Here is a 14,038-nt window from a genome sequence, read left to right on the forward strand (position 1 = left end):
GGAGCCTGTGCTCCGCAACGGGAGAGGCCACAGCAGTGAGAGGCCCTCGTACCGGAAAAAAAAATAAAAAAATAAAAATAAATAAAAAAATATAAAAACACTTGCCTAATCCAACTTTATAAATCAGGAAATGAGACCCAAACAGGTTGAAGGGGCTCCCTCAAGGACACACAGAAAAGAAAAGAGCCCAGGGCTCCCAAATCCAAGCTACTTATCTTTCAACAAACCAGAAGCAGTCAGAACCTGGGGTTAGCCTGGAAAGTGCGTTAAGATTTGGAACAGTGGAAGGGGCGGGGGGCATGGAGGACTCTTAATAGGAAAATGACACATGAAGGCTGCATCCAAAAGGAGCCTGGCCGTGACGGGAGGAGTGTCTCGGGGAGGGGGATGCAGAAGGGGGCTGCGGCAGGTGGAGAGGCCAGGTAAGCAGCTGTGGTCGGTGGTCCCGGGCACGAGAGGAGATCTAGCAGGAAGAGTAGCAATGGAAATGAAGACAGACCACCACACAGGCCCCCCTCAAAGGGCACCCGGGGGACTGCGACTGGCTTGGACCACACGTGACGGGGGAACGAGGGGGCCACTGGCAGCAGCTAGGAAGGAGGGAAGTGGAGCCGAACTGGAGTTTCAGGCCCGCCTGCGCGTCCGGAGCCTGTGCTCCACAACGGGAGAGGCCACAACAGTGAGAGGCCCTCGTACCGGAAAAAAAAAATAAAAATAAAAATAAATAAAAAAATATAAAAACACTTGCCTAATCCAACTTTATAAATCAGGAAATGAGACCCAAACAGGTTGAAGGGGCTCCCTCAAGGACACACAGAAAAGAAAAGAGCCCAGGGCTCCCAAATCCAAGCTACTTATCTTTCAACAAACCAGAAGCAGTCAGAACCTGGGGTTAGCCTGGAAAGTGCGTTAAGATTTGGAACAGTGGAAGGGGCGGGGGGCATGGAGGACTCTTAATAGGAAAATGACACATGAAGGCTGCATCCAAAAGGAGCCTGGCCGTGACGGGAGGAGTGTCTCGGGGAGGGGGATGCAGAAGGGGGCTGCGGCAGGTGGAGAGGCCAGGTAAGCAGCTGTGGTCGGTGGTCCCGGGCACGAGAGGAGATCTAGCAGGAAGAGTAGCAATGGAAATGAAGACAGACCACCACAGAGGCCCCCCTCAAAGGGCACCCGGGGGACTGCGACTGGCTTGGACCACACGTGACGGGGGAACGAGGGGGCCACTGGCAGCAGCTAGGAAGGAGGGAAGTGGAGCCGAACTGGAGTTTCAGGCCCAGGACCTAACACGTTGCCCAAACCCCAGGTCTTCCTGGAAGCCCTTGAGACAAGGGAAGATACTGTTACAGGAGGACAGAGAGGGAATCCATGAAACAACTCACTGAAAAAGAAATCGGTGCCGGAGGGGAAACGGAAAGGGCGCCCACGTGGGTATGGCAGGGTCCAATAAGAGGGACAGCACCCCTGGCTCCAGACACAAGCCTCTGAGAGTGCAAGCGAAGAACAATGCTCGAAGGGAACGTAGGTCAAGTCTTGCCATTATCGGGACCTGCTCTGGTGGCCCAAGAAACAAACACATGAAGGAAGACACACAGCTGCAGCTTCTGGGGTGAAGAGTAACAGCAACTACAGCAGTTAACATTTCATAAGTGTTTGCTACATGCCAAGTTGTACTGACTTAGCAACTCTCCACGGATTGCCTCACTTAAGACTAACGTCACTTGTATGGGTTAGATACTATTACTTTCATTCCCATCTCACAGGTCAGGAAACTGAGGCTCAGAGAAGTTACATACCCAGCTTAAATCCATACAGCAAGTAGCAAAGCTCTAATTCCAAAGCCATGCTCCTAACCCACATATCACACTGAAAGTGAAGAGGGCAGCGCTGGAATGCGCACAGGCGCTAGAAGAAAGGTGTCAGGGAGCAGTCATGGGGCTGTCAGAGTCTTATCATTGAAGCTAACTGATGGGACCAATAGCAGCTGCAGAAACACATGGCGCTGCCTTCTGTGCGTCCCCTCCTGGTCCCCCTCCAGAGCTGCTATGTAAATACTAGGTCAGCCGAGTAGCTGGCAGAGAGCTAAAAGCCTTGGGGCAGTAGCTTTTCCATGATCTTGGAGCAAGAGGAACTGGGGCAAATGAGAAGCTGCCTACAGGCTCACCAAGAGACAGACGGACGTGTAAAGCAGCATCCACAGAAAGGAGGGAACAACAGGCGTGTCCCAGTGGTGCCCCTGGATTCTACTCTTCAGGAGCTGCCTCACCTGCACCTCCGCGTGCACCTTATATAAGGGAAGAGGACAGATGGTCTGACCACCTGGTCCCCACGCACCTGTAAGCCTTTCAGGTTGTGCCTCCTACATGCCCACTGCATCCTCCTCCTCCTCCCCACGGCCGAGCCCACGTCAACGCTGCCCTTTCCAAGTCCCACGCAACCTTCCAATGAGACCAGATGCTGCTGAGAGGCAGCAAGGGGCCCTCCTCCGTGCCCGAGAGCATCGTGTGCTCCCCCCTCATCAGCAGGCAGCACCTACCTCTGCACGTCACGGCCACCTGTCGACTTGCCATCTCTCCAGCAGAATGTGAGCCTCCTGAGTGCACAGACTGCCCATTTTGGTTGTTTTTTTTTTTTTTTTTTTTTTTTTTTGCGCGGTACGCGGGCCTCTCACTGTTGTGGCCTCTCCCGTTGCGGAGCACAGGCTCCAGACGCGCAGGCTCAGCGGCCACGGCTCACGGGCCCAGCCGCTCCGCGGCATGTGGGATCCTCCCGGACCGGGGCGCGAACCCGTGTCCGCGGTATCGGCAGGCGGACTCTCAACCACTGCGCCACCAGGGAAGCCCCCCATTTTGTTTTTCATTCCTAATTCTAACACGGTGCTTAGCAAATGGTAGTTACACACTCAAGAATTCTTCTGATTCAAGTTATGGTTAATAATAATAAAAGCACCTAGCGGTTGTTGAGTATCTGCCACGTACCACGTCCCAAGCTGGGTGTGCGTGGTATTTCTTCTCATGCTGAAAATCAGCCTGCCGGGAAGACGGGCATCCAGTGCCACAGGTGAGGAAAGGAAGGCTCGGAGAGGTGAAGTCACACTGGGAAGTGGATCTCAAGGAATTAAAGCAAAACACGAATTCAATTTTATATACGGAGAAAAGGTAGGAACACAGTGAGATTTTTCATCTAAAAGACTGGGATCATTCCCTTCCAATGCATTCTCAGAAATCTTAAAAAACTCTCTCAGCAAAAACAAAAGCAAAATACCCAGCAGCTCAGGACCACTGCCTAAAACAAGGGTTGGCAATCTGTCACAAGGGAAAGGTAGACTTCAAAATATTTCACCACTGTGGCCAGCGCTTTCATACACAGGCCCTGCTTTTCTCGTGGCTGAAGCCATTCTCTCCCCCCAAAGCAAACAAGTGACGGTTTAGATGCCACCTCTGAAAGGCTGCCCACCAGCCAGGTCTACAAGGAATGACGAAGGGGCACAGGAGGGAAAAGCGTTTACATATATAATCAAAACAGCACAGTCTGGCAACTGCCTTTGAAGTAGGTAAAGAGAATTATTACTCCCAGAGGTAATTTGATTTTATTTACTCGTATCTTAAGTAAGTCATTGACCAGATGTGATGGACAAAATCTGGCCTATGAGAGAGAGACTCAGAAATGAGGGAAGAGAAAAAATAAGTCCACAGAAAGAATCTAGCAAAATGTCAAAGGCCAAATGTTAACAATGAAAAAAGTCAACTGCTAAATGTTCTCATTAGGTTTGGAATTTTACATATAATCAAATCATTCTCAAACGTATAAAAGAACAAAGAAAAGAAGAAACGAAACTTTCGGAGATAGTGGAAAATACTCTAAGAAAGAGTTACCACAGTGAACTTTCCTGGCATGATATACCATGGCAACAACCACAACAACTAAATATTCCACTGTCATTAATACCTTAGCTGGGAAAGATCCTGTATTCTAAGATTGACGATTAAGTACTTTCTGAAACCATCCAGGTGGCTCCTGAGTAAGTAACAATGGAAGCCCACATCTCCTGAAGGCTACCCAGGCGGCAAGCACTCTGCTGAGGGCTCTGTGTGCACAGTCACAGCTCAGATTCATAAATGTTCACATACACCTATCAGATAAGATGGGTATTATTATTCCCACTTTTTGGGTAGAAATATGACCAAGGCTTAAAGGACTGGCCTCACACACAGCTAGCAAGGGAGAGCAATGACAAGTGCTTGCTCTCCTTGGAGGGTGACACCCCAGGTATGCAGAGGGGATTAAGGAAAGGGGGAAGCCCTGCGGCCCTTCCAGGGCCCTTCCAGTTCTCGGGCAGCTTCGGTCCCTCCTGGAGTCCCTCTCCATTTCCACCTCCTCTCTTCTGCCTTCCAAAGCAGCAGAATATTAGAGGTTAGCAGAATTATTCCAGTTCAATCCTACCTCCTAATCTACCTCAAGAAGTTTATTGTAAATGATTCATTAAACTGCAAACCCACTGTCCTCCAAATAAAGCACATCAGAAGTCACAAGCTTAACTGGATGAGAAACTGAGGGAGGCTTCCTGCTGGAAAAACGACTCGAAGTTTCTGCTCTGCTGACACGGATCAGCGGTGCCACCTTCAAACACAACAACCGCAGGGCGGGTTATAAATTTTTACACATATTATGAGTGCAACCATATACGACACAGACAAAGCCTAGACAACTAAAAAATGGAAATAACTGCTTTGGTTAGGGTAGCATAATGATAGGTAGCTTTATTTTTCTAACTTCCGAAGTCTGCAACATTGTCTTTATCATAAAAATAAGGTATACATCTTTTATAGTGATAAAAAAATTTTCTGACCCCCCAAAATTGAGTTCTCTCTAAAGCACGCTGTGACATAGAACGGCTTCACGTGGAAGTAGTCAAAGGATATCAAACATTCTGTTGAGGATGTTCAGAGAAGGATCTAGAACTTTAAATTTCTAAGCATGGGTTCCCCACAGCCTAAGATTTTGACAGCAGTGCTGGTTTTAGCTTCAGAGACGGAAGCAGGGCGCAGAAGAGAGGCTGGCTAAGACGGGGGCTGTCTGTGTGGCAGCTGCTTGATGGGCTGCAGGAAGTGTTGCTTGACAATAGCCTCATGACATCTTTGGTGCTCTATCTGCAGAAGCTGTGTGGTGCTGGATGGGACCCAGGGAGATGCCGCAGGAAGCACATGCAGGAGAGAAAAAGCGGAAGATTTGGACAGATCTTCAGGCTCAAGCCACAGCTAAGAAAGTGGTCATTTAAGGAAGAACTTTTAATGTCCTTTAATGGCCTGTTAAATCACTATGGATGACCTCTAAGCTGAAGGAGAAAATTCTGCCATTAAAAAGTTAGTTTGGAATGGAGAAAACGTTATAGAGTCTTAAAGCAATGGGTCTAGATTTTGCTTTAAAAGGTATTTTTTATTGCTAGGACTGAGGAAGGAGGTCTGTTTTAGGCTAAGCCAATCTCCTCGCGTCATCGATCCATCAGTCATCAAAGTTAGCAGTCCAATGCCATAGGGTTCCACCAAAAAATAATCTCAATCATTTCATCTGTTTTGGATCCCCAACATCTAGAATAGTGCCTGGTACTAGTAGGTGCTGAATAAATATCTGTTGAACAAATTAGCCGTATCGCCAACGAGCCCCATATCTGCTCACAATCCCCTGGTGGAGAACCTAACAAAAGCCAAGAAAGAAACCGCTGCTAGAGAACAGGAATGAGAAAGCACTCTAGCGTGCAAACACCAGGCATGCCTACGAGCATGTTTCATTAATGATATTCCCTGCATTCACAAATAGAGGGATAAGAGAATGGCCCTGGAGTCAGAAGGCCCTAGTTTAAATTCTGGCACCAACCTTTGCCAGCTGTGACCCTGAGCAAGGTACTTAACCTCTCTGGGTCTCACTTTCCACATCTAGACACAAAAAAGAGAGGTAATGGTAGTATCTGCCACATAAGACAGATGAAGATGCAATGAAATAAGCAGTTTCTGGGACACAGAAGTGCCTAATGAATATCAGTGAATTCTTGGTTTATTTTGGTATATACCTGCAGTCCTATCTCTGGGAAGAATTCAGGATCATGGGTTCCCTTCTCCCCACCCAAAGAAATGGCCTTAAATGAGGAAGAGGCAATCGAATGCATTCTTTTCCCTGAGGGATCAATAAGAAGAAAAAAAATCGGCTCTTAAATCTGGATTTTCTGGACCCTTCTCAATCTTCATGTCTCTTCTTGCCTTTTCTCCCCACATCTATATAAAACCTTTCCTGACCTGCTGTGGGTCTGGCTTAGCCACAGGCACTGCTGGCCTCCAGAGACGGCTCTTAACTCTGTTCTACAACAACACTGTACCCCGGGCAGGGCAATTAACCCCGCTGGGCCTCATTTCCACATCGACATAACAGAAGAAGAGTTCAGGGGTGGAGTGGATCATCTTTAAATTCTCTTCCAAGTCTAAAAATCCACAACTAAGTAATTAATAACTATTATTAGTACATTCAAGTCAAGCACTGACCTAAACTCAACTAGAAAGTACATCTTAACCATATTTGGAATACCACACAAACACGGGCACAAGTACAGCAAACTCTAAAAGCTGAATTTTTCCCGGTCTTAGTTTCAGAGAACAACACACAAGCACCCTGAGGTGCTTTTATTCGGCTCCCTTATCACAATGGAACCGGCTCTTATTAAATCAGAACTTTCTCTTAGGATCACCTAAGGGTCCTTTATTTACCAGCTGCCAGGTACAGACACTAAGCATTTTTAACCACTATGAATTACCAAACCCGTGCTTACAATTTCCAGGTAACTGAGCAGAGAACTGACAGTCTTAAAGAATCAGAATCGTCATTCGGCACCAGAGAAGGTGACTAACTAGAAAACCATTTAAAAACCACACTACTTTCTTGGGCTCTTCGTGCAACCTAACATCTCCCCATCACACTGTCTGTTTCTGTTGAGGAAAAGGGGTCTAATTTAAAACGAAGTTATAGGTTAACAATGGACATAGAAAGACATTTACAATATACATTTCTGGTGAAATGGGCAGATTACAAAATAATGTGATCAGCAATATTAGTCCCATTTTGGTAAAAAAACATATGCATACACCTACACACGTATCTGACAGGATACATTCCAAGTCGTTAATAAACTTATAATTTTTCTGCAAAAAAGTTGTTTGCTTATCTATATTGTCCTATTTTTCTACAATGAACACTTCGACTTCTGAAATAATAATAATTCAAACAGGTGTTTTGTTTAATAAGAAAAGTGGATCTGGCACCCAAACTATAAGCAAACACCTCCCTGAAGCAGAGCTCAGCATCCAGGGTTCCCCTGCAAAGAGGCACCTTGTGTCTGAGGCTAAGCTGGGGTGGAGGTGTTGAGATGTTTTTAAGCACCAGCCATCGGGTACCACCAAGACAGGCCCAGCTCTCTCCCTCCTGTTCACCTCAGCTTCCAGAACCATCAGCTTCCCATTTATGCAATTTACTGATCTGCAACCCTCTGCGCAGAGTTCACAAAACATGAGCAAAGATCCTAAATTACAGTTCAGGATTTTAACTTTCACATTCACTGATTTAGGAGAATCAATGACAGAAGATCCAAGTTACTGTGGCAGAGATCCAATTTTAACCGGTGAAGTCAACTCCCACCCCTCACTTTAGGCTGTCCAATGCCAATCCTTTCTGATCACAAGACAAAAAAGATAAGCCATCATGTTTAAAAGCATCATCTTCAAATACTTTATCCAGTTAAGCCTTCTGTTTTTGACAGAAAGTGCTGGCTCTTGATAGCTTCTTTGGCGTACAGAATGCAGCTGTTGCTTAATCTTCTAAGAGCTGATCAGCCTAGAACAAGTTTATCACCAGGCACAGGTATCATAAGGCACTTTACACCGTGAAGGCGCGAAGGGTGTTCTGGAAGCTTAGTGATCTACCAGCAAAAAGGTGTGTGAGAAATTGCGACTTCCCAGCTAACAAAAACAAAGAGCGTACAGAGAAGACAGTGATAGGAAAACACACGTGACAAGCAGTAAAGATGAGGGCAGTGTGACGGAAAGGAATAGAAACAGCAGAATGACAGTCTTCAGAAAAGTGTTCTGAAGGACTCCTACTGAGTCAAGAGAAGGTTACCAGACCCAGTGCTCTCAGAGGCACACAGGCTATACCTTGAAGCTATTCACATGCATTTCCCATAACGTAAGAGCTAGCAAAAGCTATACTGTACTTAACAGCAAATTGTCTCCTTACTCCCTCATTCCCTTATCTTCTAAAAACCATCCATGATTTAGGTCAGAGCCTTATCCTCTGTTACAAAATATTTTTTGAGACAGATTTCAACAAAGAAGCATAGTGTCTACACAGCACTATTTTCTTGCAAGAAAACAAAACTGCCAACTGTAAGGATCTGAAAAATGTGACCACTTCAGGCTTATTTTGGGCTTGAACCACTCCCCTTCCCTAATTATCCCTCAAAGGAAATATATCAGGAGCTGTGGGCAAAGAGGGTAAACATGTCTAATTACAACATGTGCTCCTGGTGGATAAAAAATGTGAACATTCTTGAACTCTGGCCACATTTCAGAAGACCTTCCACTTGTAGTTTAGTCTCCCTAAAGAGGAAAGGTTAAAAGATCAGTTGTGTTTCAACCAGGTCTCCATCAAAAAAGACACAAAGAGAAACTGACCACATTTCTTACCATCTATACTATAGGAGAGTCTGCTGAATATGCAAGATGACGCTGACTCCTTATCAAGCACTTACAGAGGAAGTGGTTTTATTTAAAAATTAGGACTAGGGCTTCCCTGGTGGCGCAGTGGTTGCGCGTCCGCCTGCCGATGCAGGGGAACCGGGTTCGCGCCCCGGTCTGGGAAGATCCCACATGCCAAGAGCGGCTGGGCCCGTGAGCCATGGCCGCTGAGCCTGCGCGTCCGGAGTCTGTGCTCCGCAACGGGAGAGGCCACAGCAGCGAGAGGCCCGCGTACCGCAAAAGAATAATAATAATAAATAAAAAATAATAAAAAATAAAAATTAGAACTAAAAATAAGACCCATTTCAAGAGTACTCTCCACTGGAAAAAAAGACACACATTTGAATTTAAGGGTATATATGCAAAGCCTTCAGGCCACAGGTGGTCTCAGAGAAGCAGTCCTTGATCAAGCCCTCTCATCCACAGCCCACCTGCCTTTGCTTTACAGAGGCGTGGAGACAGCCGGAGAGTCCGCTAATGCTTCTGCACATTGCTGTTTAAAGTGCTGAGAGGGGCTTCCCTGGTGGCGCAGTGGTTGCGCGTCCGCCTGCCGATGCAGGGGAACCGGGTTCGCGCCCCGGTCCGGGAGGATCCCACATGCCGCTGAGTGGCTGGGCCCGTGAGCCATGGCCCCTGAGCCTGCGCGTCCGGAGCCTGTGCTCCGCAAAGGGAGAGGCCACAACGGTGAGAGGCCCGCGTACCGCAAAAAAATAAAAAAATAAAAAAAATAAAGTGCTGAGAGAGGAGCAGGAAAAAACCTTCAGAAATCCAAAATGAAAATGCAACTAATTACGCATTTGGATTGGGAGCTATTGCTCAAGAAGCCCTCAGCAAGGCCTACAGGTTGTAACCTCTCTCACCTCCTCTCCTAGGACTCTCCCCCTCTTCCACCGGATTCTGCAGGGCTGGTTTCCTTGATGGCCCTCCAACACTCCAGACTCTTCCCTCAGATCCCAAGCATCCTTCAAGTCTTTGCTCAAATGCCACTGTGCAAGGAGGAGAAGGAGGTCTTTTCTTTTCCCATGATACTTTCAACTTCTAATATACCACATAATTTACTTATACCTATTTTATTCATTGTTTACCCCTCTCTCCCTCAGGTCAGCTCCGGGAGAACGGGCATCTTTGTTTTGTTCATTGATGTATACCCCCCAAGCAGTTTTAGAACAGTGCCTGGCACTGAGTAGGAGCTCAAAAAATATTTTCTGAATGAATGAACTTAACAGTAAAACTCCAGGAGGAAAGCAGGCGGGGGGCCGAAAGGGTGATGGTGAGGGGGTGAAATGAAAGGGAGAAGAAGCGCCAGAGGGGAATTCACAAGGAAGAGGTAGAGGCTGACTGAGGCCTGGACCGACCCACACTTTCTCCCTGCAGTGCTGATGGGAAGCGGAAAGCAGCGCACGGTATCCCGCCAGCGGCATCAAACAGCACTCTTAGAAGCAAGCAGCTGAGATAAGCAAGCCCTACAGACTCACTGAGAAATTCCAAGGGCAGGGCAGACCCGCCCGGACTGCAGGCTCTGGGCAGGTCCCCAAGGGGGTCCAGACGTCCCTGCTCTTCCCCTCTCTTGGTGCCCCAAACCCAGCTGCCCTCCACTGTAGCCAGGAGCGTGCCGGGCCGCAGTACCTTCCCGGCTCGGGCCCCTTCATCTGGTCGCCAGCAAGCCGGGCCCTGCACTCGAGCACCTGCCTGCCCGCGTCGGGGATCCCCAGCCGGGCCCGCCGGGAAGCCCAGCGCGCCCCTGGGGGCCTCACTCCGCTCGGCTACCCTCCGGCACCCGGGCAGGAAGCGCCCGCGGCTCTTCCTGCGGCGGGTAAGGGTCTGCTGGCGCCCCTCGCCCCGGCCGCTCCAGTCCGACGCCCCACCCGCGCGGCGCCCCCTCACCTCGGGGCGCACGTACGACACGAAGGAGGGCTTGGGCGCCTTGGTGCCGCCGCCACCGCCGACTACCCCTTTCCCCAGCATACCGCCGCCCTGGGAAGCAGCGACGCGCGGGAGCAGAGGCGGCCGCTCGCAGCGGCCACCAGCACTGGCGGCTGGGGCTCCGCCCATCCCCAGGGCAGCGGCGGCCGCGGAACCGCCCGCATCCGGCTCCGCCCCTGACACCGCTCGCCCCGCCCAGGCACGCGGGCCCCACCCACTCCGCGCGCAGGCCCAAGCAGTCGGGAACCCGCGGCCGGAGGCCACGCCCCCTCCCCTGGCGACAGGCCGGTCTGCCTGGAGGATACTCGCCTTCCGAGGTAGGCTCCATTCCACCCTCTTGCGGCAGAGCCCGCCCCCATGCGTTCTCTGATTGGCCAGAAGGCTCTGCGGGCCGAGCCCCACGTCAAGTCCCTTCTTGAATGAACCTGGACAGATGTTTCTTCTGACCAATCCAGAGAGCGTTCTCTCCGGACTCCCCGGCGATTGGATAGCAAGAATGTCGCCGTCGCCAAGTGATCCTGCGGTCACGAAGTTGTGAGCATTGGTTCACTGCAGTCGTTCTCTTCTTTTTCCTTGCCGTTTTGGAATAAAACTTCCGAAAGTGTAGTGTATCGAATCTCACCGATTGAATGAGTGAGTTTCAAACCCCCATCAATGATGTTCGGGCTTACTATTTTAAGTACAGACAAAAATGAGACAGACCAAGTGCTAGGCACTTAGGAATGGGTTTGAATGTTTGATCATAAAAGGCCTTGTCGACCTCATTTTCTGAAACTTTTTTGTGTTTAATCTTTCCGTTTCTAACAGAATATCAAAAGGCCTTAAGAGATTTCTTTTATTCACCCTTCCAAGTTATCGATAAAACCCTCATTTTTAGTGACGATTGCAAAGAAAATTCATTTAAATTCGACATTTGGTACCAAGCATTATGATAGACACAGATGAATAATACAGTTTCAGCTCTCAAGAAACTCAGTCTAGTGGAAAAAACTAATAATAAATATTTGCAGTTAACTTTCTCCGTGTCAGACCCTGGTAAGCATCAGTCTCATCAATGGCTAATGCTCTTTACCCTCTTCATCTCCATGACCGCCCCCTCCCGCCTCCCGCGCACCAAAGCCAGGCCAAATAAACATAAAATCTGAGTGAAAACGAATGTGCTTACTTTTTTTTTTTCATCTCTCAAGCTTTTATTTATTTTTAATAGATCTTTATTGGAGTATGATTGCTTCACAATACTGTGTTAGTTTCTGTTGCACAACAAAGCGAATCAGCCATATGCATACATGTGTCCCCATATCCCCGAATGTGCTTACTTTTGAAAACATAGTTCAGGACAAGTCCTGTGGTCTCATTTCAACCTGATTGCCATCCTTCAACCTATCCTGTACAGCACGGCTGGAGCTACCAGAGTTGCACTATCCCAGTCCTCAAGAAGAAGAACAGGGCTTCCCCGGTGGCGCAGTGGTTGAGAGTCCGCCTGCCGATGCAGGGCACACGGGTTCGTGCCCAGGTCCGGGAAGATCCCACGTGCCGCGGAGCGGCTGGGCCCGTGAGCCATGGCCGCTGAGCCTGCGCGTCCGGAGCCTGTGCTCCGCAACGGGAGAGGCCACAACAGTGAGAGGAGAGTCCGCCTGCCGATGCAGGGCACACGGGTTCGTGCCCAGGTCCGGGAAGATCCCACGTGCCGCGGAGCGGCTGGGCCCGTGAGCCATGGCCGATGAGCCTGCGCGTCCGGAGCCTGTGCTCCGCAACGGGAGAGGCCACAGCAGTGAGAGGCCCGCATACCAAAAAAAAAAAAAAAAAAGAAGAAGAAGAACAGAAGCAAGTAATTTGCCCCGGTCTCACAACGGGTCACTGACAGAGCTGGGATTCCAGCCCAGGTGTGTCTGATTCCTAAACCCAAGATCCGAACATTATTATAATTACACAGATTAGGAAGGAGCACAATAACAGAGTGGTCGGTTCTATTTAGGAAGGCCAAGTCAGGCTTCATAGAGAAAGACGCTCCTTAGGGAGGTGTCGGGAATGAAGCTACTTGTGGGGACTAAGAGTAGCACTTTATATTTCACAGCAGTTTTTACGTTTCAAAGTGAAATGGCAGGGCAGATTTTTACAATCTGAACAAATCTTTACATTCTGACTTTTCAGTTTTCCATGATCTTCCACTGACCATAGTCAGTATGTTGGCGTGGGGTGCCTGTGGCCAGGGCTTGCTTCCTGGACATGCAACTAGTGCAGTCACACAGGCCCGCACTTAGAACGGCTTGGGGCTTAATGCTCTGCGGTCGCGGCCTTCAAATTCTGAATCATTTTATCTTCAAATTTGTGTTTTTTAAGTGAAATGTGATGGGACGATGGAACAAGCCCAGGGGTCTTGGAGCCTCCTGCGCAGTCCTCTTGGGTACCCACTCTGCCCTGGCACCCTGGCCCTCCCCAGCCAAACCTAAGACTCCTGCTTACCTCCGTCGGGGCGGCAACCTGGCCTCCTCATCAGAGGGGGAGTAGTGAGCGGGAAGTCTTGTGTTCTGCCATCGCCATCCACCCCTCCCCCCCACGGGTGCCTGGACACTGACAAGGAGATGATCAGGGTCAGGCACAGCCCCCCAACCCCTTCCCATGTCTCTGGGTGGGGTAAGCAGGCATCCCTGCCCTAGGTTGGCAGCTCCATATCTACGCCCTTTATTATCTGTGTTCTTGGGCGAGTTACTTCATCCCTCTGTGCCTGTGATTCTGTCTGGGATGATGATAACAACAGTAATAACTATGTCAATGTGGCTGAGGATTGTTATGAAGATTAAACGAGGTAATCCAGGCGATGCCTGGTAGGCAGCAAGAACTAAACAGGTGCTGGCTGACAGTACAATCCCACCAAGCAGGACATAATTTACCCCTTTTCCAGGACTGTAGAAGAAGAAGAAAAGTGACTTCTCCCGATGATGATCTGTGGCACCTTGTTAAACAAAGGGGTTTTGTTTGTGTCCTTGTTTGTTTTTGTTTTTAACCTCTGGCCCAATCCTTGGACTAGAGATAATGGCTTTTATTTTTAATCCACCACATCAAATTTTCCTGAAACCATCCTGCGGTATAGTAATTACTTTATCCTGCTCTTGAGCATCCAGTGGGTTTGCAATGTGACGACTCTGGAAACTTGATGCAGCCACTGCGTCCATACAGTTTCAGAAATCATAGCCAGCAAGTGAGAAACGGTGTTAAAGACGGAGGGTGGCTGCTGCTTCCGGGGGCGTTTTCTGCTCACTGATGAAAGCCCGCACTTTCTTTAAGGAGCAGGAAGGGGGTGAGGACGGAGAATAAGCTAACATCTGTTTCCATCTTGCTCT

At 48.9% G+C, this 14,038-nt stretch overlaps 1 protein-coding gene across 1 annotated transcript in view; it reads right to left on the reverse strand.

Moving 5' to 3' along the window:
- Nucleotides 1-10,812, reverse strand: part of MTMR12 (myotubularin related protein 12) — a 69,656-nt gene extending 58,844 nt beyond the window's left edge. The window contains exon 1 of the mRNA XM_024121828.3: nt 10,659-10,812. Within this exon, the coding sequence (XP_023977596.1) occupies nt 10,659-10,739 (81 nt within the window). The 5' untranslated portion in view covers nt 10,740-10,812. The remainder of the gene's footprint in view (nt 1-10,658) is intronic.
- Between the last annotated feature and the right edge of the window lie 3,226 nt (nt 10,813-14,038).

The sequence above is a fragment of the Physeter macrocephalus genome, chromosome 8 (genome assembly GCF_002837175.3).
Source record: "Physeter macrocephalus isolate SW-GA chromosome 8, ASM283717v5, whole genome shotgun sequence".
Lineage (NCBI taxonomy): Eukaryota > Metazoa > Chordata > Mammalia > Artiodactyla > Physeteridae > Physeter > Physeter macrocephalus.